This window comes from Phodopus roborovskii, unplaced genomic scaffold, assembly GCF_943737965.1.
Source record: "Phodopus roborovskii unplaced genomic scaffold, PHOROB, whole genome shotgun sequence".
NCBI classification, from domain to species: Eukaryota; Metazoa; Chordata; class Mammalia; order Rodentia; family Cricetidae; genus Phodopus; species Phodopus roborovskii.
Genome location: NW_026126606.1, coordinates 714,041 through 737,884, shown reverse-complemented (window position 1 = coordinate 737,884; position 23,844 = coordinate 714,041). Strand labels below are relative to the sequence as shown.

General features: G+C 44.6%; 1 protein-coding gene across 1 annotated transcript in view; it reads left to right on the top strand.

Annotated features, from left to right (window-relative positions):
- The window catches only part of Taf1b (TATA-box binding protein associated factor, RNA polymerase I subunit B), a 56,372-nt gene extending 38,417 nt beyond the window's left edge, over window positions 1–17,955 (top strand). Inside the window, exons 9-15 of the mRNA XM_051205937.1 lie at window positions 5,545–5,692; window positions 7,908–8,085; window positions 8,949–8,995; window positions 10,909–10,999; window positions 15,656–15,726; window positions 16,257–16,479; window positions 17,553–17,955. Coding sequence (XP_051061894.1) covers window positions 5,545–5,692; window positions 7,908–8,085; window positions 8,949–8,995; window positions 10,909–10,999; window positions 15,656–15,726; window positions 16,257–16,479; window positions 17,553–17,754 — 960 coding nt within the window. The 3' untranslated portion in view covers window positions 17,755–17,955. The remainder of the gene's footprint in view (window positions 1–5,544; window positions 5,693–7,907; window positions 8,086–8,948; window positions 8,996–10,908; window positions 11,000–15,655; window positions 15,727–16,256; window positions 16,480–17,552) is intronic.
- The last annotated feature ends 5,889 nt before the right edge of the window (window positions 17,956–23,844 follow it).

Genomic DNA, 23,844 nt, shown 5'->3' with positions numbered 1-23,844 from the left:
TGGTCACAAAGATGATGGTGCTGGAGTTTGTGTGGGCTCCTGGGGACAGGTTTTCTTCTGGGTTTTGTTCCATTTTTGTTACTTCAGGAGGTTTAGCATGTCTTAACAACACCAAGAGCAACCACCCCACCAAAAAAAGGCTCTGAAAACTCTGCATCTTTGCTGGACGGGAGCTGCTGCCTTCCTGTTCTGTTAGTTCTGGGAGGGCGCTTTCCCCGGGGACATCAGGTGTGAGGAAATCCACTTAGACAGTAGGGATGGAGTGGAACCCCAAGAGTGGTGAGAGGGTTGTTTCTGAATGACAGACCCAGAGAGTTTCAGTGTCTGACTTCAGGCAGTCTGCAGAGCAGCCAGTGTGTGACACATTAAGCCTCATTACTTCTCCTGACCTCCTTGTCTGAGTTGTGACTCCTAACTCCAAGTGGGCAGCCTTTGTGTTGGTCTGTACTTAATTAACTTGGAGATAACATGTCTGCATCCTTCTTGATTCATTTTTCACTCAAGATCCTGGATAGTGATGCAGCATTCGCTTCTAGCAAAAATCTTTTGGGTCTTCTGATAGAGTAAAGCTGAACATCTAGTTTCCTTCCTTCAGGGGCACCCTGTTTACAACACCTGATTCATTGGCAGAGCCAAAGTATTGACCCTGGCTCATTAGATACAGTTTATCTCCTGAAGACCAACAGGCAGGAAGGTATCACCTATCATTTGGGCCATGGTTCTTTTATATATTTATAAATAGATACTAGATGGTATACATATCCAACTGCCATTCTTGGCAGTTTTTCTAAATCTTCCTCTCAAGACTTAGCCGTTTTGTTCTTGGCAAGTGGGGATAAAGAAGAGAACAGAGTCCTTCTGACGTCCCCATGGGATGTCCTGAGTACTGATAGCACCATTTTCCTCTCCTTCCAGACAAGCAGAGAGAAAAGATGTAATGCAGGTTCAGCCAAACCCACTGAATGGCACTCTGCCATGATGACTCATCTTGCCTTGAAGCAATCTTACACCCTTTGTGAAACTAGGTCCCTTTTGGTTGAAGGAAGAGAGGCTCCTCCAGAGCTGTCAATCACTGCCTGAGTAAGCAGCAACAACTGAAGGACTTAGAGGATCAGGTTAACACACCCGTCTTCAAACCTTACTATAGATCTGTTCACCCTCCCACTCAGGAAGTCAGTGTGTCCCTTGAGTATGCTTGTGCAATCTTTGTTAGAATAATAATCCAAGAGAAATGAAACCCAATGTGGTGACAACAGGTGTGCTTAGTTCCCTCGATCCTACTCCTCCCTTGGGGATCACTACTGCTAGACAGCATAGGCACCAGCTGATGGCTTTGTCCTGGCTCTCCCATAGCTTAAACACCACTTGAATGTGTGTGCATATGCTACACAAAGAAAAACCAACTGAGGATTTCTGCCACTGTGGAAGAAAAGTAAGAATGAAGGCCACTGTGTTTGTGTATTAGTGCCCCCCCTCCAGACTGGCATATCGTATTCCCTGGCAGGCTACAGAGACTTCACCCATCCACTGGACACCTTGAACTTTAGTAAGCATAAGACTGTGGCATACACCTGTCACCCCAGCACTCAGAAGGATGAGGCAGGAGAATTGTCAGATCTGGGACAAGCTTGAGCTGTTTAGTGTGAGACACTGTCTCAAAAAAAAAAAAAAAAAAAAAAAAAATAGTAGCTGGCATGGTGGATCTCTGAGTTTGAGGCCAGCCTGGTCTGGTCTAAGAGCTAGTTCCAGGACAACCAGAGATACACAGAGAAACCCTGTCTTGAAAAACAAAACAAAACAAAAGATTTGATATAATAAATTCTGAAGTGGTTGTTCAGCCTGTGTTGTCTTAGACTCAGACTGACTCAGGAAATCTGCTTATACGATCTAAGCAGACGCCTCAGTAATAAGCATCTGCAGTGATTTTGGAAGATGCTGCTTTGCACAGTATACAAATGTCTTATCTCTGTCCTCTGTCCTTCCTTTTTAGTCCACACTGTGCCACAGAGAATTTGGGTAGGAGTTGCATTAGTTAGCAGATAACCTGGGGGTCAGTGTGCAATAAAATGTTTCTGCGCCTTAAACAAGCAAAGCTTTGAGCAGGGCCCCCAAATTCCTGCTTTGGGGTTCCAAAAGCTCCTGGATTAGTACACTGTGGACTTACCTAGTGAGAACATGCTACACATGCCTGCAGCTTGTGTAGGACCCTTCCCTTGGGTGTGTTATGCAGTCTCACCTGGATGTTTACAGTAATTACATGCTGGCTATCTGAGCCTTAGAATCTTGTGGGTATCAGAGCCTGGCTACCCTCTCTGGACTAAGGGCAGGTAGGACAAAGGCAAAATATACCTTTTCTAAAACCAGGCTGAGGAGAAGTTTGGGGCTATGGTGTGTGTCCATGGTCAAGCCAAACCCTGTCTCATTGGCAACCTCCCCTGGGATAGGAGTGAGGTTCAGTGGTGACATAATTACTCTTTTACTTTACTTGTCCTAGTCTAGTCTCACTGAATAATAATCAGATGCATCGGGCAGAGGCTTGTAGCAGAAGAGTCTGCAGTCACCCTTGCCCTTTCGTTCAGTGTGCCTCTGTCTTCTGGGAAGAAGGACCCATGCCATGGTGTCACGTAGCTAGTGTTTGGTTTTAACTCTACCAGAGCATGCCTCCACTGCTAACATTAAGTCAGGTAACAGTGGGGTAGTGCAGATTTTATACATGTTGATTTTAAGAAAGTGTCATTACAGTTCCAGCCTAAGCAACACTGTTGTTGGTGGGTAGCGTGTGGGAGGGAGATAGCGTTTGTGTGGGATGTTTGAACACACGGAGAGCTGTCTATGTAGAAATGCTAACCAGGCTAGGCTGTTGGGGCAAAAGCCCAGTGTTGCAAACTTGGAGTGACCAAGATGGTTGAGAGGAAAGCCCACACTTGAATTGTGACCTTTTATTTTATTTTAGTTTTTGGTTTTCTGACACAGAGTTTCTCTGTGTAGCCCTGGTTATCCTGAAACTCTCTTTGTAGGGCCACACTGGCCTCAAACTCAGAGATTGCCTGCCTCTGACTCCTTAGTGATGTAGTGTTAAAATGAAAGGCCTAAGCTATCACTGCCTAACAAGTTGTGACATTTTGATGAGAGAGAGAGAGAGAGAGAGAGAGAGAGAGAGAGAGTGTGTGTACACACGTGTGTGTTTAGTGTCTCACTATAGTCCTGGTCAGCCTGGAACTTGTGTAGATCAGTCTGGCTTTGATCTCACAGATCTCACAGCACTGCTAAGTGCTGAGATGAAGGCTGTGCACCACACACCTGTGCACCACACACCTGTGCACCACACACCTGTGCACCACCACACCATTGTTGTCTCCAGTGCAGTATTCCATATTTCTGAATTTTATGATCATTATTATTAGTTTTATAATCAAATTTAAATGTTGTTGAAATACAGTTGTAATATAAATACATGGTAATGATGGAAAACTGCCCTAAAAACAAGTGGAATGATACTGTGCACCTTAGTCACCTTGAAAAACATTTTGAGTCCTTCAAACATTTAAAAATTGGCTCTGTTTAAAAATAAGTTTTCCTGCCCGGGCAGTGGTGACACTCACTTTTAATCCCAGTCCTTGGGATGCAAAGGCAGGAGGATCTCTGTGAGTTCAAGGCCAGCCTGGTCTACAGAATGAGTTCCAGGATAACCAAGGCTGTTACACAGAGAAACCCTGTCTCAAAACCACCCAAAAAATAGATAAAAGTTTCCTAAGACTGGTAGCTCACTCATATCCTAAAACTTGGGAGGTATAGGCCAGGGAGGTGGGGGAGGATCACAAGCTTGAAGCCCGCCTGGGCTACCCAGTGAACTTTAAACCAGCTTGGGCTGAAAGCAAACAAACCTAAAAGCCAAGGCAAATACTTAAGTAGGGAAATTTAAAAGTGAAATCTTAAATGTCACCTTGAGACTAGAAAAATGGAAAAATGTAGAATCTAAATGTTAGTACAAATGAGTAGATTTGCATTATGAGCAATTTTTTTCTCCTTTGTTGGTATTTGAAAAGATGGTGGACAGTTCATGACAAGATGTTTAGACTGATGGATCAGCTCTTTGTGTGGCAGTTTTGAAAACATACTTAGTGGTATTAGCCTACCAAATTGCTGCTCATTAATGACCTGTTTGTCAGGAATTTGTCATCTATTAAATCACTTTTTTGGGTGAGGATTATTTTTCTAAGGGGCCGTGTACTCTCTAGTGTTTTTGCTTGAAGGTAAAAAGTACTTATTACATCTCCTCCTTGCCTTATTGAAAAGGATTAGGGCTGCCATAAATCCTGTCATTGATGCTAAAATTGTCTTAACTTCAAAGATACTCCAGGTTCTCTGCAGAGAGTTCTAAATTAATTTTTTTCTTAAAGAAACAGACACTTTACTTCCAAGGCTGATGGGAATTTGTGTTTGTTCTCTTTTCAACTGGCAAACAAGAATATAGTTAATAGTATTTTAGTATATAAATAGAATTACTTTATTTCCACATTAAAATGATTTTAAAAGAACACATTGTCACTTTGCAATGATAGCAGTTCACTTTGTATTCCCAACTGCAGATTAATCATGTGTTGACAAGAGCATGGATGGGAAGTATTTTTTGCTCCTGGTAAAATTCATGATCCCAGATATTGAAATCATGTTAAAATAAGTACCATATATAGAGATGGCTATAGCATCATGAAAAGTGATCAGCATGGATATGAAGTGTAGAACTAAACTCAGCACTTCTTCCTGTGCACCTACTCCTGACCCCTTAAAAAGTATCACCCCTGTCTTTTACTTACGTCTGTGGAGGAACTGAATTTAACAACATGAAGTTTTATAAAGAAATAGTACTTCCTTCATTGGCTCCCAAGCACATTCACACATGGTAGGTGGGAAGACAAAACTCAGTTGGCAGAGCTTCTGAACAACTCCCTTGGTAACAGGGAGACATTTTTTAGCAGTTAGCCTACAACCAGTAGAAGGACTGAGCTGGGTAGCTCAGTAGTCTCTATGGACCTCAGAGGACAACTGATCAAAGCCAGGCTTGATACCAAGCATGTGTACCCACTGAGCATCTTACCGGCCCACATGCTACTTTTCAAAAAAGATTTATTTATTTGTGTGTATGTGTATGCATATGCACGTGCACACAAGTACCCATGGAGGCCAGAAGAGGGTATTGGCTCTCCTGGAGCTGGAGTCACACTGACACAGGTGCTGGGAACTGATCTTTGTTCCTCCACAAGAGCGGCTAATCCTCTTAACTGCTGAGCCATCTCCCTAGCTGCCCTCTTTCCCCATGTATTAAGTCAGAAAATACCTTTAAAGTAGAAAATATTGTTTGTTTTTGAAACAGTTTCTCTATAGCCTGGCCGCCCTATAACTTACTACCTAGATAAGACTGCCTGCTCCTACCTCCCAAGTTCTGGGATTAGAGGCATGCACCACCACTGCTTGAAGAAAATATTTTTTAGAATTTATGTTGCAAGAATTACTATCTTGATTTTGTCCTTTTTAAAATTTCAGTCTTGGCCCGATTATGAAGACATCTATAAAAACATGATTGAAGTTGCCATATTTTTAGATTTGCCTCGTTTTCCAGACGTAACCGAAGACTGCTACCTTCATCCCAACATCTTGTGCATGAAATACTTACTGGAGCTCAATCTCCCTGGTGAGCTGAGGTGTGCAGGGAGGGGGCTTTACCTGAGTTGTGTTAAGCAGAACTGAGGGCCTTTCTTTCCTCTGCAGACCTCTTAAGCCACCCTAGGGAGTCCATAGTAACAGGGACTTAATTCAAATGCTCTCTTAAAAAAATGATTCAGACCACGCATTGTGGTTAAAGGACACTGGTCAGGAACATTTCTGTTTCTGTGTGACATACGCCTGGGAAAACTTGTGTGGCTCCTGTGGCAGGTTGACTAAGTGCAGGCAGGGCAGCAAGTATCTCAGTGTGGACTAATTCAGAACAAAAATGCCAGCCAAATGTGATGTCAGCCCTTGATAGGTGAGGGAGCCAGAGCTCAAGGCTGGACTGAGCTAGCAAGGGACCTGGAGGCTAACTCACTCACATAATACTTGAACCCTGGTAACTTTTGCAAGTTCCAGGCCCCAAAGCCACAGAAAACGGTGTGAACAGCCCAGTGGGCTCTTGAGGACAGCGAGGAGTGTGATGAGAGTCTCAGCCACTTTATGCAGAGAATGTGTCAGGCAACTCTGATGCAGCATGTGACTCCAGGCAGCCCTGATTTCATACCAGACTAGAAATAGAAGTCTTGGACTTTTATTGTCTGTTTGGTTGGATTTTTTTGTGAGGGATACAGGAAGGGTTGAGACAGGGCCTGTCTTTATAGCATTAGCCTGGAGCTCACTATGTAGACTAAACTGGCCTGGAACTCACAGAGATCCTTCTACCTCTGCCTCCTGAGTGCTGGGACTATAGGGGTCAGTCTATGCTCAGCCTCGGTGACTATTGCCGAATTACCACAATTCATTTCCCTTCTCCTGCTTTATTGTAGATGGCTATGTTGAATTCCTAGTATAGCAGGTTAGGGAAAGCAGTTCAGATTATAATGTGACAACTCTATGTGTTGGAATTCAGATTACAAACCATCCATCCATGTAGGACATCTTTGGGGAGTCACCTTAGCACCTAGACAGGCCTGACTGGAAAAGCCTGCTGATGGTACCCAGGTCTTAGAAGCCATTGGTATAGCCACAGCCTATGACACAAAAATCAGCCAAGAGAAGCTTGTGATGCAAAATGGGGACAAGAACTGTTGAGGTTAGTGTACCAAAGAGCTGTGTAAAACAGAGGCAGATGACACCGTAGGCGTTAGGGAAATCTGAGTGCTGCTGGGGCCCCGTTTTTGATCAGGGGTCTGAGCTGATTGTTACATCTTTATGGGGCGAGCAGGAGAGAGCCCAACTCACAAGGGAGCCAGAGACAGTCCATGATGGAGATCAGACAGGGATGGGTATCAGTCAGCATTGAGCCGAGTGCTTTAGGTTGGTTCGTTCACATCACATTCATAACTAGCGACCCTTTGCCATGTGCTCCATGGAGGGAGTGAGGTCAGTAGGCCTAGAGATCCATGTAGACTCTGTGTGAGCTTAGTGCTTTTCCTCAAAGCCCATCTTACTGCAGTTAGAAGAGGCTGTGGTATATCTGTTATATGTAGGTTAGTGAGGAATATTGCTTAATAACTTAAAATTTTCAAAGAATATTCATCTGTATAATCATTTAATCTCACTTTATTCTCTCACAACCCACTTAACAAAAGAGGAGGCTATGGCTAGGTATAGTGGTTCACACCTGTAATCCCAATCACAAATTTAAGGCAAGCCTAAGCTATACAGCAAACCCTGTCTTTAAAAGAAAAAACAAAACAAAAAAAAAACAAAAAAGTAAGCAAACTGAGGCTATGTGACTCTAGTCATGTGGCTACTGATTGAAAAGGTCCTGGGGGTTCCAGGTTTAAGTCTCTCATGACTCTGCCTTTATGCTGCAGACACAGCCCATGCTGAATGCAGTTTCTTTGAGAAGGCAGAACATCTATCTGGGAGCTTGCTGAGCCTCTAGGGCCCACCATACATGGCACCTGGCAGCCCAGTGCTTCTTGGAAGTCTAGTACACACACACACACACACACACACACACAGGTAAGCATGCCTTGCTGTAGAGACACAGGCAAGGGACTTGTATGGGACAGCACAAAGCTGATATGTGGCTGTTTGCATGAGACCCAAAAGTGTCCCACACATAAATGTTTTAGAGTGTCAAGTAGTCTTACCAAGACTCACCTATTACTGTTTCTATACTGGCCTTATCCATCTTTTAGTGTTATTTTTATGTTTTAGTATTATTAGTGTGTTTTGTTTTTCAACAGATGAAATGCACAGTTTAACCTGCCAAGTGGTAAAGATGACTGGAATCGGAGAAGTGGATTTTCTGACATTTGATCCTATAGCTAAAAAGAAAAGGACAGTTAAATATGATGTGCAGGCTGTGGCTGTCATTGTTGTTGTGTTGAAACTGCTCTTTTTGCTGGATGACAAATTAGAATGGTAAGTAGATGGAGTGGCTCTTTATGACGACTCCATTTTTCTGCTTTTTAAACAATGGAAAGAAGCGTTGCTATTGCTAGTCACTCAGATTTCGGGAATCCAGTGTTTCCTCAGCAGAATGTAAAGTCTGGTGTGCTGTAGCCATGAGGATTTCTAGAAAGTACTCAGGTACCTGATTATGCCTGTTTCTGAGCTAGCAGCATTTCTCATCACCCTACATATTTCTGATTTTTAAAACATCATACTTTGGCCAGGCAGTGGTGGTGCATGCCTTTAATCCCAGCACTAGGAAAGCAGAGGCAGGCGGATCTCGATCTCAGTGAGTTCAAGGCCAGCCTGGTCTACATGAGCAAATTCTAGGACAGGCTCCAAAGTTACACAGAGAAACCCTGTCTCGAAAACCTAAAGACTAAATTAAATTAAAATAAAACACCATACATTGTAAAGAAGAATTAGGTACCGTATCAGGATGTCCTTAGTCTCCTGGCACCCAATCTCTCAGAGATTCCTTTAGGTCATAAAGAAACTTTGCAATGTTATTGTCTTAACAGTCACAAGGAATGAAGATTCTTGGTGTCTTCTTTCAGGATAGTGATTGCCTCTCCAGCTTTTGTACTTTCTCCTCAGAATTCAAAATTAGCTGTCCAAGTTGGGTGTGGTGGCCACGCCTTTAATCCCAGCACTCAGGAGACAGAGGCAGGCAGTCTCTGAATTCTAGGCCAGCCTGCCTGGTCTATAAAGAGAGTTCCAGCTCAGCTGGAGCTACACAGTGAGACCCTGTCTCAGAAAACCAAAATAAAATCAAATTTCCATGTCTAACACATATCATCTAAAGAAGTTCCCTTGCGTGTTGTTGCCAACAGGTCCTACTCTGGCCTTGCTGAAGCATATAATGAAGAACACACAGAAGGTACATGGGTTTTGTCTCCATCAAATTCAAAGTGGTTGTAAATGATGGGTTAAAAGGTATTCAGTGTGGAGGAAAATGGTGGACAGTCACATGCGGGCGTCCGTATGTGCACAAACTGTGCCTTGTCCATCTGGAGAGCTAATTGTCATTTGTGTTCATTCTTGTTTGCGGCTCACTAGCCAGACCATGAGCTTCTACAGCAGCTTGGTTCCTGGGGCTGCCTGCACTGGCCCCTGCACATAAAGTGCTCTTTTTTTGGTATTCCCACAGCCCTTCAGACTCAGCAAGTCTGCCTCCCATACCTGCTCACTTCACACCAGCCAGGGTTGATCACACTTGCCCTACCACCATTGCTGCTGTGCAGACTTCCACTGCACATGTAGCATGTGGATTATAACTCATGGCCTAAGCATACCTGTCCCTGTTAGCCTGCCGGTGTTTATAAACTCTTAGGTGATTGCCTACTGCACTGTGCAGGCAGTAAGAAGAAAGATAGCTACCATGGATTGAACGCAGGGCTTCACGCATGGCTTGGCCAGCTCTCTCCCACTGAAGTGTACCCCAGCCTTTTTGCATCTTTATTTTAAAACAAGGTCTCGCTAAATTGCCCATGTTGGTCTGTGTTCTTTTGTACTTGGCCTATGATCCTCCTGCTTCAGCCTCCCAAATAGCTGGCTTGCAATCCAGTGCCACCATGTTTGTATTTGATTTTTAAAAAGTTTATCTTTGCTGCAGAACAGAGTTACTAACCCATGAATAACTCAGTGCAGTTTTGTGTCTACATGAATTCTTAATTCAGGTACAGTTCCTGTTTGTAGACAGATTTTTGTTCATTAGTTTTTGGAGTTTGGGTTTAATAGTCTCAGCTCATACATTTTCCATAATGTATGTGAAGTGAAGCATTTTTTCCTGTCCAGTGCTTACAGGAACATGTGCATAGGGTTGAACTAGATGTCCTCTGATGTTGCTTCACTGCTAGAGGTGACAGTTATATGGGCGTGGCTAAGAGAGCACTTTGACTTGTCCTTGTAGACTTCACAATGAGTCTCCCATCAACAGCACCAGGATTTTATTCCATGTTCTCAACTTCCCTGTGTGCTGTCCCTCCATCCCTTCATCCCTCTCTTACAAGGACATTGGGGTCAGAGAAACTTTGGCTCTGTCCCCTTTGCTCCTGTCATGAGGAGATTGGGGATCAAGAACTGGAGTTGACATAACCTCATTGTCCTCTGGCCTTCCAGTCCTTTGGGTGGTTCCCTCTCCTCTAGCTGTAAGGCTTACAAGGCTGTGTTGTATAGTGATACTGATCAGCTGGAAAGATTTGTAATTAGACATTAAAGAGGCCATTCTTACTAGAGGATAACAGATAGTTGTCTTGTTTATACTTGCCATGTCCGAGTCGGTTGTCTCTCTAGTCCATGTCTCTGCTTCACACTCCAGCAATCAGACTCTGTGAATTAGGAGTATGAAGAACAGAAATAGGCCCTGAGGAGAATGCAGTCTGGATTTGTCCACAATAGGATCACTTCATATAATTATCAACCATTTACTTCTCAACACAGTTGACAGGGGTGTGGAGTACCACCAGGAGTTAGGCCGCAGGTGCTGGGTGTGGGAACTGGGGAGAGGGGGTCTGGTTGTGTAGCAGCCTTCTCCAGGAAGCAGCAGAACACCTTTAAAGTCTAGGAGAACCATGTGTAAAAAGATTGTTTGAGGATGGTCTTGTGGGGCCACAATATAGGTTGCAACTTAGGGGAGAGCCCCAGGTGGGATGGAGATCCAGTGTGGAGACTGTGGCTCGGCTGCCAGGAGCTGTCATGGTTAGTGTTCTCTTTAGGAATAAACTCAGATATGATAATGTATTGTTTTAATGGATGGACAACACTGCTAAGCATGGATTTTATTTCTTTCAGATAAGCCTCAGTTTGATTTCAGAAAATGGTACCAAGTTATGAAGAAAACTTTTGATGAGAAAAGACAAAAATGGGAAGAAGCAAGAGCCAAGTATGTCCCCCGCCTCTGCCTCACCTACTGTGTGTCCCCCGCCTCTGCCTCACCTACTGTGTGTCCCCCGCCTCTGCCTCACCTACTGTGTGTCCCCAGCCTCTGCCTCACCTACTGTGTGTCCCCCGCCTCTGCCTCACCTACTGTGTGTCCCCAGCCTCTGCCTCACCTACTGTGTGTCCCCAGCCTCTGCCTCACCTACTGTGTGTCCCCCGCCTCTGCCTCACCTACTGTGTGTCCCTTGCTTTGCACTAGTCAGTGTGTTCTTGGTAGCATGTGACCTTCCTTTCTTCGGAAATGTTTATACATCCTAGTTAATTGGGTTTTGGCGGGGAGCAGAAAACATAAATTTATGTGAAAATGGGTTGTCATAGATGTACCAAGAGGCAGGTGTTTAGCATGCCCAGGGACTCTGCCCACACAGACTGTGACTGACATCAATTAGGAGGGGCAGCCATTGCCTATATGTATTAGCACCATCATACACTGTAGAGGGTAGCTTTGGTATGGGATCCTCCAAAAAAAACCTCTTCCTGGCAAATGGATTTTTATAAAAAGACTTACTCCTTTGGGCTGCAAAATACTCCCCTAATATAGCTAAATGTCAGTACTTTGAGATGTGCAGCTGATTCTAACACTGCAGTGTGATTATTTGTTTGTGTGTTTGTTTGTTTATTACTTGGGATGAAACCCAGGCCTCCCTGTTGCTCTAGACATCATCTTTTGAGCTGTCAGATGGTCATTAACACATTTTCTGAAGTTAATTATGATACTTCGTATGAGATCATGAAAAACCAGCTTGTTGGGCTATTTTGAGGGCTACCAGCTACCAGCTTATCACAGGGCAGAGAAGAGCCTGAATGAAAATTTAAAGGCTGGGCTGGGGGAGATGGTGCAGCCAGCAAGCATTAGGATGTGAGTTTGATCCCCAGATGTGGTGAGTACACATCTGGAATCCTAGCACTGGGGAGACAGAGACAAGGAGACCCCTAGGGCTTGCTGGCTGCCCAGTCTAGCCTAGTGAGTAAGCCCTAGATCCCCATGAGAGACCCTGCCTCAAAAAACAAGGAGAAGCTGCTCCTGAGGTTGACCACTGGCCTACACTCAGGTGCATATGTGCACATACAGTAAGAAGAAAGGGAGGAAAGATGAGAGACAGAAAACACTTGCTAGTCTCTTGGGTTAGGCAAAATTTTCTTAGGTATAACATCAAAAGCATTATCCATAAAAGAGAAATTGGTAAACTTGACTGTAGAGGGAAAATTTTTCCAAAGATGCTTAAAAGAAAACAAAACCTAGACTTAGAGAAAACAGTTAGAAGCAGGGCATAGTGGCACATTCCTTTAATCCCAGCACTCAAAAGGCAGAGGCAGGCAGATCTCTGAGGTCAGGGCCACCCTGATCTTCAGAGTGAGTTCCAGGACAACATCAAAAGCGTGATCCATAAAAGAGAAATTGGTAAACTTGACTGTAGAGGGAAAGTTTTTCCAAAGATGCTTAAGAGAAAACAAAACCTAGACTTAGAGAAAACAGTTAGAAGCTGGGCATGTTGGCACATTCCTTTAATCCCAGCACTCAAAAGGCAGAGGTAGGCAGATCTCTGAGGTCAGGGCCACCCTGATCTTCAGAGTGAGTTCCAGGACAGCCAGGGCTACATAGTGAGACACTGTCCTGGGGGAAGGGGGAGCCAAAGAGAGTAGTTGAAGATCACATATATGTTGGGAGGCAGAGGCAGGCGGATCTCTGTGAGTTCAAGACCAGCCTGGTCTGCAAGAGCTAGTTCCAGGACAGGGTCCAAAGCCATAAACAAACCCTGTATTGAAAAACCAAATAATAATAATAATAAATAAAGAATTCATAAAAATAGGAAAACAACTCAATTTTCCAAATGAAAAGAACTGAAGATATACAGGATACACAAGCAAAGATGCCTACTGTAATGAGAAAGGGGTTCATTTTCAAACTGCAGTTGTACATACCAAGCACAGCAGTATAAAATGGTATAGCTACTTTAAAAAGTTCAAGTGAAATGAAAATTTATCTTCCCACAGAAGTCCATATAGAAATGTTTGTTGTTACTTTGGCTAGTTAGGAGACAGAGTAACAAGCATGTCCATGCCACACAGCCCACTGAAAGTACAAACTAAAGCCTCTGAGCCAGCCAGCAGTGAGTCTTAGATGCTAAACAGAGGACTCAAAAGCTGCATGCTGTATGAGTCTATTTATATCACATTCTCAAAATGGCCAGGCTTACAGAATAAAGACGGTGGCTTCCCAAGATCAAGGGTGTGGAAAGGATCAACTACAAAGGGATCTGTTTGGAGTGATGGGATTGTTCTGTGTATGAGTCACAGTGGTGATTACACAGCTATATGTGAATGCTAATTGGAAGTGCTCTGAAAGGGGTTTCATTATATGTAAATTATACCTTGATCCTTTCTTTCAAACAGTGAAACAAACTATGTAAAGGTAAGGGAAGCTTGTAGATAAGGTCTAGCTAGAACCCAAGTTCTTGGTGGCGTATCTGTTTGGGAACCTTGCGTAGCAGGCAGAAGGTGTCCAGACAGTTGGAACTTTGTGATCTTCAGTCCCTGGCCCATTTGGGGGCATGTGGTCTGAGATGGTAGTAATGCCACCTTGATTATGGTGGTGGGCACTTAAGTAGGCCTTCATTATCAGTGCACAAGAAACACCTGTCTAGACCCAACTCCTAAGGACAGCTTAGAGTGGGTATTCCTGGGAACGTGACCCTCTAGGGTACTTGGAACACTTATCACTAAAGAAAATAAATGACAATTTAAGAAAGCTGTCTTAGAGAATCAGAGCCTCACTGTAGAGCTAAATGACCACCTCTCTGATGTTTTGTTGTTGTTTGTTTGTTTGTTTTTACAAGACAGGGTTTCTCTGTGTAGCTCTGGCTGTCTTAGAACTGGCTTTGCAGCCAGTATGGCCTCATACTCAGATATCTGCCTGCCTCAGCCTCCTGAGTACTGGGGTTACAGGCATATGCCACCATGCCCAGCTAATTTGAATTTTTTTTAATCTTAGAGAAAAATCTCAGTTCTTAAATTGGATAAAGTGATATTTGTAACTTAATCCTAACACCACTGAACAGTCTATGTGTAAATATATTTTATTAACTAACACTTAAAAATGAGGGGAGATTGCCAATTGTTAAGTTTTATAGGCAAATGGAGACATTTGTGTTTCTGGCTTCCTGCTCCTTAGTGTCTATTCTAGAAAGTTATAGTTTGTTTCATAAGTACTTCTGAGACAGGCACTTTACCAAGCACTAGATTTGCCACATCTAGTGAGTACATAGGGTCCATACAGTGTAATTTGATGGCTATTTTTCTTGTTATTAAGACAGAATCTCATGTAACTCTGATTGGTCTCGAATTCATCATGTAGCTCAGGCTAGCCTTGAAATCCTGATTCTTATACTTCTTAAGTATTGAGATTATAGACCTGTACTATCACTTCTGGCAGCACATAGCAACATGCATGTCACCTTCTTTTTTTTTTTTTAAGGCAGGGTCTCATCATGTAGTCCTGGCTGGCTTGAACTCACCTCACCTCTGCATTCTGAGCACTGGGACTAAAGGTGTATGCAACCACTATTCCAGGCCTCACAAATATGATGCAAATTATGCTCATAACATTCCTAAGAGGAGGAAACGTACAGATGCTAAGTGTGTTTGTTAGCTGATTTATTCATCTATTCAATTATTAACAAATACTTAAGTTGAATGCCTACTGTGTGCCATCCCATCCATTATTAATGAACACTTAAGTTGAATACTTACTGTGTGCCCCAGAGGGCATAAAGGAGACAAGACAGCCTTGTGCCTTCCAGAACCTCCATGGTCACTTGGGCTGCTGGACACTTGCAGAAGCAAACCAGCCCCTCTGATCTCAGTGTCCTTGTCTGCTGTCATGGTGTCTCTATGTTTTGGTGGCTCCAGTCAAAGTGAATTTGTATTTTGGTTTCTGGAAGTCTCATACTTTATAAAGCACAGGAGGGATGGTATAAGCTGAGAAGCACATCATTATCCTGTCCCACACCAGCAGCCTCTGCTGGGCTTTTTGCTAACTTCGTGGATCATAAATAGTTAAGCCACTATTCATTTCTGGTCACCAGTCACCTTCAGGAATACTAGATAACACTTAGCCTATGCCATGGGGTGGGGGATGGGAGAACCTGTGGACCAGGTCAGCCCAGCACCCCTCTGCAGTGAACACACCTGACTGGATCAGGTTGCCTGGGCATGGGCATGTTCTTAGGTCTATCATGCCGGAGCCTGGATGTTTCCTGCCCCTTCTCACCAGGAAGAGGGGAGATTTCCAGGCACAGTGTGCCAGAGAGATTAGCACTCACTGTCTAGCCCTTGGCCATGGGCATTTGGGGCAAAGGCAGGAGAAACGGCAGTGAGAGGAGTAAACATCAAGGGCACGTGTGGTGATGGAAGTGGTCTCTTCTGTATTCTGTATAAGAACTCCTAAAGGGAGCAGTACTCCTACTCACTGGGGACACAGAAGCACTGAGAGAATGCAGACAAGTGCCCAGGGCCACTGAGCCTCAGGTCTGGGCACCGCCTCTGGAATGAGTATGGACATTCGCTTCTCATTCTGCTCCTTCTTTCCTGTCCTGTACAGATATTCTTGGAAAACCAAAAGACCGATCTACCGTTCACACATCGACAAGTCCGTAGCATATAAGAGAAGAGGTGAGTCTGCTGGTTTTCTTCGTGTACCAGGACCAGTACAGTTTGGGATGACCAACCGTCTGTACATGGAAAGCCAGTGCATGAACACGCTCCATGGGATGCTCTCATGTCTGTCTCTTTCCAATGGAGAAACCGCATAGAAATCCACATTCCAGGAACTTGCCTGCCTCTGCATAGCAGAGCTTAAGGGCCCAGCAAAATCTGAGATCATCTGTTTGTGTGACTGTGAGAGCTGTTGGAAGCTTGCCCTGAGACTGTCTGGTGTCATTTTTTTTTTTTTTAATCATTGTTAAAGTAACTTACTTCCTGAGGCCCCTCATGCAGCTCCAGCCTCTCCTAATGCTACCTGTTTGTTACTGTGTTCATGAAACCAGCTGGGTGTGCATGTGCACTGGGGAGGCTGAGGGAGGGAGGTAGCTCCAGAGTTGGGGGCCAGATTGCCCCATCCCCAGAGGCTAAGAACTAGTCCATTCTTATAAACTGCACATTTTACTTGTGAAATAACATTTGCCGTTGCCTTCCATCTGCAGAAATGGTGGAGAATCTTCAAAAGCAATTTAGTGCCCTAGTTGGTTCAACACCTGTGGTTGAAAAGAAGAACCCTTCGAGTTTTCAGTTCAACTGGACAGAAGGAGACACTGATAACCCTTGTTTCCATGGACACAGCCTCCAGGGACTCCTGAAAACAAAAGGCCAGTCCTTGATAACCAAGAACTCACTGTATTGGCTAAGTACCCAGAAATTCTGCAAAAGGTACACATGTTTTCCAAACTTGAGGAGCATGGGGTATGATGAGATCCCCAGCTGTGCCTGAAGAGTGTTCCTTTCGATACTTCTTTGAGATTATAACATAATTTCACATTTGCTATGCCCATTTCTTCCTCCCAGACCTTTCCAAAACCCCTCCTTCCTGCCTTTCAAATTCACGGCCTTCCCCTTTTCTCATTGTCATGTACATGTATGTATACGCGTATATATTCCTAAATGCAGCCTGCTCTGTCTGTATAGTGTTACTTGTACGTATGTTTTCAGGGCTGTCCATTCGCTGTTGGTAACCAGTTGGTGTGCTCTTTCCTGGGGAGGACTATTTTTCCTGCGTCCCTTAGTTGCCTGTCCTGCTTTGTGTAGTGTTGAGGCCTTGTGGGCTTGTCTTATCCCTGTCCATTTTGGCATGTCTGTTATCCTTGTTTAGAGAGTCATGTTTGTGTGTCTTTATGGTATAGCTTCTGATGTTAGGACACTCAATCCCATAGCAAACTCCTCTCACAGTCCCTCCTCGGCTGCCTCCTCTGCTATGCGTGTTGAGCCTGAGATGCAGGAGTACCTTGTAGATGTATCCATTAGGGCGGGCTCCACACCTCTACATTTGGACTGGTTGTGATTTTTTTGGACAGGCCTGCATCTATTACAAAGAGAAGTTCCCTCCCTGAGGGCTAGGGCTACACTTACCTGTGGATGCAAGGACGGCAGTGTAGTTAGGAATGGTGCTGATTATGGGTTTTCATTCCTTAAAAAACAAACAAACAAACAAACCCTCAGGAGTTTAGGGCCACACATACATATGGATCACACTTCTCAGAATGACAGCCAAGGGATGGGTGCTTACTTGTCTCCTGTCCTGTCCCCAGCTTAGCAATCATGGACACTGTGAACACAGAGTTTTCTCTTCATATAATTAAGGAGCTGCAGCAAATTTCCCAAGTTTTCCCTTAAGTCATAACACTGTTTTAAATATGTCTACTGGCAAAGGGATTTTGGGGTGGTCAGTGGATGAATCTCTGAATTACTTTTTAAAGATAACTTACCTTTCTTCCTTCACATTCTAGCTATTGTAAACATGTGACAACGTATGAAGAATCAAATTTTTCTCTGAGTTACCAGTTTATACTAAGTATCTTCTCATTCTTACTAAGAGTAAAGACCTCTATTCTCCATGAAGAAGTGAGCTTAATTGAGAAGAAACTTTTTGAAAAGAAATACAGTGAATCAAAAAAGAGATCAAGACCCAAGAAATTAAGAAGACACTGAGAACCAGAGAGGGGCTTGTGTAGAAGAATGTTCTTTAGGGGTAACTTTGGATCTTAGTGCCACAGTCCAGGGAATTGTGGGAAATACATTATTGCACACACATACATATTGACACTTTATATGCATTGTAAAATAGGTGAACTTTGAATTATTTTCATGAATACTTTTTTCAGAAAATTAAAACATTAATTACATAAATGATACCTGGAAACTTGTATTCATTGGATTTTAAAGCTTAACTTTCTTTTTTCCAAGATTACAACAAGCCATTTAGTTCAGACCTAGAATTCAGTGTATAGCTCAGGCTAGCCTGGAACTCACTATTGTAGCCCAGGCTAGCCTCAATGCATCTCCCATATCCAATCAGGGATTACAAGACTGCACCAATGTGATTGTCTATGAATTTACTTCTTATATTAGATTATTCCTTACTCTTTATAAAGTTAATCCCAGGGGAATCTAAGGTCTAAACAAAAAAGCATTCATGCACACATATATGTAAAGATTCTGAGGAAACGTATGGATGCTTCCATGGTCCTGCGACTGGGAAGACCTGAGCTTACCTCAAACCCAGAAGCCTGGGAAGATGAGCAGCATCACCATGACAACCAGCAAACTGGGCAACATATCTGAGCATACAGTGGGCAGAGGAACAGTTTATTTAATGTATCAATGGTGCTCACAAAGCAACAGGTAAAAGGCTAGGGGAATTGAAAGGCAAGCTGAAAAGATCTGCTCCTCAGCCTCACTCAGAGTGAAGAGTTTTCCACATAGTATACAGAAGTGTACACACGCTGAGGATATTGACAGTTGGGCATTCTTATTCAGAGTTATTGTGGCTGGGAATGCTAACAACTGCCGTGTTCTGGTCATGATCTAGGCACCAGGGGTACAGCATTGAACAAGTGCCCTGCTTTAAGAGCCCCATGATTGACTTGAGCTCATAGTATGTCTGACTTATGGGGAATGAAATCAAGCAGGAACAAGTGGGGTGACTGACAAACACGATTGAGAGGGACCTTCCACAGAGGTGACATTTGAGCGGAGACCAACTCTACAGCAGAGGGAACAAGATGTGTCACCTCAGGGAAGATCATCCATGACGTAGGGACCAAGCACAAAGATGACAGATTCAAGAACAGCCAGCTCCTGGGGATGTCGGGTAACAGGAGGGAGAGGGTACAGAGATAGGGCAGAAGAGAGGGGCCATGTCATTCAAGGCCACGAGAAGAATTTCTAGCCCGGTTTGTCGCGGGAAGCTTTGGGGGAAATAGAAGCAAAAGCCTGAGGAATTCTTTTTACATTTGCTGGTTTCAGGTTTTGTTTTGGAGATCAGTAATGAATCCAGTCGTTTTTTTGACATCTCTGCGGTGATCTGGTGGTCTCATTTTAGTCAGTTAATGTTGAATCAACCTTGCATTCCTGGGCTACCCCTCACTTAGCCTTGACCTGTCATCTGTTTTGTATATTAAGTTTGGTCTCTGGAAAATGTGTTTAGATTTGTTCGAGACAATATTTTGATAGCCTTAACTCAATTCTCCTATCTCAGCCTCCTAAGGCAGCTGGGATTAGAGGCATAGCAGATACACTAAAATTTTGTTGATGAGTCTTTGTTCTCTGTTCATGAGGGACATTCTGCAGTTTTCTTTTGTATGGCCTTGGATTTCTTGAGATCTTATCATGTTTTCCATCAATGGGACTGTGGCAGTCCTTAGCTCTGACATAACCAGGAAGGAGTCTGCTCCAAGACTGCCAGGTGACCTACTTCACCTGCAGGGCTCCAGCTTTAGGCACAGGGGCTCAGGATCCGGAGCAGCAGGTGGTAAGGCTGTCAAAGCTGACAGCCTACCATTCTGCAAACCCCCGACTCCTGCATTTTAATCTTTTCAGTGAACTTTGACCAAGTTACTATTCTTTACACACAAACACGATCATGTGCACTGGTACAACTCAGCCACTTCCTCTGTGGAGTGCCAGCGCACTGCTGTCTACTCGTCATAACCCTCTAAACTGTGTGTTCTTTGGTAGTTTGAGGACTGGCATTGCACTTAAAAGGAGTGTCTCCCTGCAGCCTTGACTCCCATGCACAGCAGCAGTGGGCATTATTGTGGGTTATAGTGCTGCTTCCAAGTGGGTGAAGTGCCTCTCCTTGTCAGGTGTGGTTTCAGGGGGCACTCAGCAAGCCTGACATTGACACTTAGAAGAGAAACCACTCCGAAAGCTGCAGTGGAGGGGAGAGCCCAGGACCTGGCTGCTGACACCTGGCAGCCAGCAGATGGTGAGTTGGCCTGTAGAGTGCCTGTAACTCTCATCCCCACACCCCAGCTCCATTCACTGGTGCACATGCGATTCTGTACACACAGAGAGATACTGCACGACTGTGATCAGCGTTTCCAAGCACAGCTGCTGTAAAAGTTGCTTGAGGTCCTTGAATGCTACAGATAGCTAAGAGTAGAGATTTCTATCTCAAGTGTGTATGTAGCTGGTGAGGGTTTTTGTTGTTGTTGTGTTTTTTTAACTTAAAATGCCTCTGGGTTCTTGAAAGCTGAGTAAATTCACACAGTTCAGTCTCCCATAAAATTCACTCAAGGAGCTCTTAGCATGTGTTCAATTGTTTGCCACCTTATGTTGTGCCAGCTTGACCTGCTAATACCCATAGCCAAGAAGACTCTGTAGATAAAGAGCTCTGCAGTTTGGTTCACTTGGCCCTTGGCTCTTTGGGGTAGTTATCTTCCTTTGGAACAACCAGTGCCTGCCTTATGAATCTTTGCAGGGATCTGGGTAGCTGGTGAGTACTCCCAAGGGCCTTTAAAGTCAAACTACCACCTCAGTATAATTACCCTTTGTCACCGTTGTTCACATTAATTGCATTAAGTGATTAAATTTTACCTGAAGCAGAAAGGATAGTTTCTTAATTTAAAATCACCCAGGATTGGGCTGGGAAAGGGCCTGCTGCACGAGCATGAGGCCCTGAGTTCAGATCCCCAGCACCCAGGTAAAAAAGCCTAGCTGGACAGCACAGCTGTAACTCTAATGCTGGGTAGGAGCCTAGATAGGCGGATCCCCACGGCTCACTGGCTTGCCTGTCTACACATACCAGACAGAAGGAGGGAGGGACGGAGGAAAGGAAGAAGGGAGGTCGGTCTTAGGAAGAAAACTACCCCCAAGGCTAAAGCAGTAGGAGGATGGAAGATGTTCCTAGTTTTTTCTTCTTAGAAATCCATACCAGAAGAAAAATCTTTCTGGAAAGGCCTGTTGAACCACTCTCCCCTCAACCTCCAGGCTCAGGGCAGCCAGCTCCTCTCTACTCCATAACTGGTTTAGCTGTCCTTTTGTGGCTTGGTTTCAGCTGTCTCTGTGTCTAGCTGACATGCTTTGCACAGTGCAGTCCTGCATCAGATGAAGGGGAAGAAGTATCCCAGAGTCGTTCAACAGGGAAGACAGAGTGGATGGGTCATCCACCCCCCTACACGTGCCCCTTTGGCTCTGCTTTCCCAGGATCTGCAGCTGGCACCTTCTCCCTGTGCCTCACCCTGTACCTCCTTCCCTGACCTTGCTCCCTGACTCTTCCTTGGCACCTGAATACTCCTGTCTTTCAATTACTCAGCACCTACAGTACATCTGACTTGGCACATTAAAGGTTGGCTTGCCTGGGTCCTCTTGTACAGGGTCATCTCTTGTGGGTCCTTAGAGAACCCTGTTGCTGGTAGATGCTCCAACCATGTAATAACTAAGAGGGGGATGTCGATAACTGCTCCTCCCTCCAGCAGCCACTGCAGGACACTTGGCACTGTTTAATGAACAGACTCATCTGTATCCTTTGAGGGTTGGTTTTGAATCACTCTTGAGTTCCTTTTTGAGACAGGGTTTCTCTATGTAGCCGTGGCTGTCCTGGAACTCACTCTGAGGACCAGGCTGGCCTCAAACTCACAGAGATCCATCTGCTTCTGTCTGCCAACTGCTGGGATTAAAGGTGTGCGTTACCACCACTGTCTGGCCACTCTGAGTTCTTAAAGAGAGAGGGGAACTGGGCTTCCATGGCTATCAAATAGCTGCTTCCTGCCTAGCGTCACAAGGCCCTGCTCTAGTGCTGCTTATCCTCTTACCTAACATGACATGGTACCCCATTATTTAATACTCGGCCTCTTAACTACCATGATGTGGTACATCATTATTTTATACTCAACTTCTTAACTGCTATGATGTGGCTCCCCATATTTTGTGAGTGTGAATATTGAGACACCGCGTTCATCAATTGCTCAGGGTCAAACAGAGAATCTAGATCTGATCCCAGGCGTCCTAGCTGCAGAGTCCCTGGGCTGCATCCACTCACAGGGCTACTTTCTCAATTGAGGATGGTATGGATGAATACACTGCCCTCAATCTAAAGAAATCCTCAGAACCACCCCCACCCTCACCCCAAACCTGATCTCCCAGAGGTGTTCCCTGCCTTCCACTCACACCAACTGCAAATCTCTAGTCCTCTCTGCCCAGCTCAGATACACCCTTCCCTCTCTACTAGGGGGATTGCAAAACCTCCCTTCTCTCTAGGCATTTATCATTCCTCAGCCAGTAATTTTCTAAAAATAGATTTACTAGCACTCTGGGGCTCCAAATCCTCTGATGGCTCCTTGCTGTCTACAGGCCCAGTGGCTTGTCACTGGACCATGGCTCCTATACTCCTTCGCACCTCCTGCCTCATGTACTCCTGGGCTCAGACAAGCCATGGCATCTCATTCCCCCAGGCTCTTCCCAGGGCTGGCATTGCTGTGAGGAATGTCCTCTCTCTTCTCAGAAGAGCTTTTCCTCCCTGGGAACCCTGTTTAGATGTCACCTCCAGCCAGCCTTCCCCAGCTTGCCCAGCTCAGCTCCCCAGGGAAGTTCCTTGTTCTTAGCACACACCATGGTCAGTGAATAAAAGGCATTTGTGTAGTTACAGTTCCTTAGACAGAAGACTGGACAGTAGGGGTGGGGTCAGCTGTGCACACATGGGTTCAGTGCCACAAGCCAGGTAGATCAGATCAGCATGTTGTCTCCATGGCCCTGAGGGCCCAAAAGACTTTGGGTTAAGAAATTCAAGACCTTTTATAAGAATTAGAATTCCTTCTGGGCAGTGGTGGTGCACACCTTTAATCCCAGCACTGGGGAGGCCAAGGCAGGTGGATCTCTGTGAGTTTGAGACCAGCCTGGTCTACACGAGCTAGTTCCTAGACAGCCTCCAAAGCCACAGAGAAACCCTGTGTTTGGGGGGGGGGAACAAACAAACAAACAAACAAACAAAAAAGAATTAGAATTGCTAAGAGTGCAGGCAGTATTCAAAGACGAGCACTTAGGACATACCATACATTGAAGTACAAATGGACTCTGTTCACCATTCATCTCCCCAGAACTGCAGGATCCCAGTCTCCCATCTCTGTGATAATGCTGTTAATTCAAGCCAGGATCTCATGCATCCTAGCAAGAGCTCTAGTACTGGGCTGCAACTCTAGTTCTTTTTTCTTTCTGTCTCAACCGTGAACTCCAGGTTAGCCTTGAACCCATGATCCTCCCTCAGCTCCCTGAGTAGCTGGGGTCACAGTCCTTTGCCACCAGCTCTGGTCATCCTGTCTACATTGTCATTGCACTGTAAGTGTGCTCATCTTACTACACACCCATTCACATGGCTGGGGATGCTACAAGTGGCAGATATCATGTGCAAGACCCTGAGTTCCATACTCAGTCAGTGCACACACTCTCGTGTGCATGTGTACATGCAAAACATGGGTACACATAAAAATGATAAAGTTATTTAAAATGTTTCTTAAAAGGGGAATTGAAGGATATCTAGGCTGAGTGCTGCTGGGCAAGCTCCCTGATCCAAAGCAGCAACACTGCTCATGTTCAGACCAAGCACCCTGCTCTTGGAGAGCCATCAGGAAACTCCCCTATCTGGTTCCTGCTTCTCCTTGTTGATGCTTATATCACAGTGCCCTTATTTCCCCTCTTTCTTCAGCCTATAGATCTTTATTCCAATTAGTACAAAAGTCACTCAACATTCCAAACACTGGACTTGGTGTGTTTGTGATTGAGAAAGGACATATAAAACTGAGA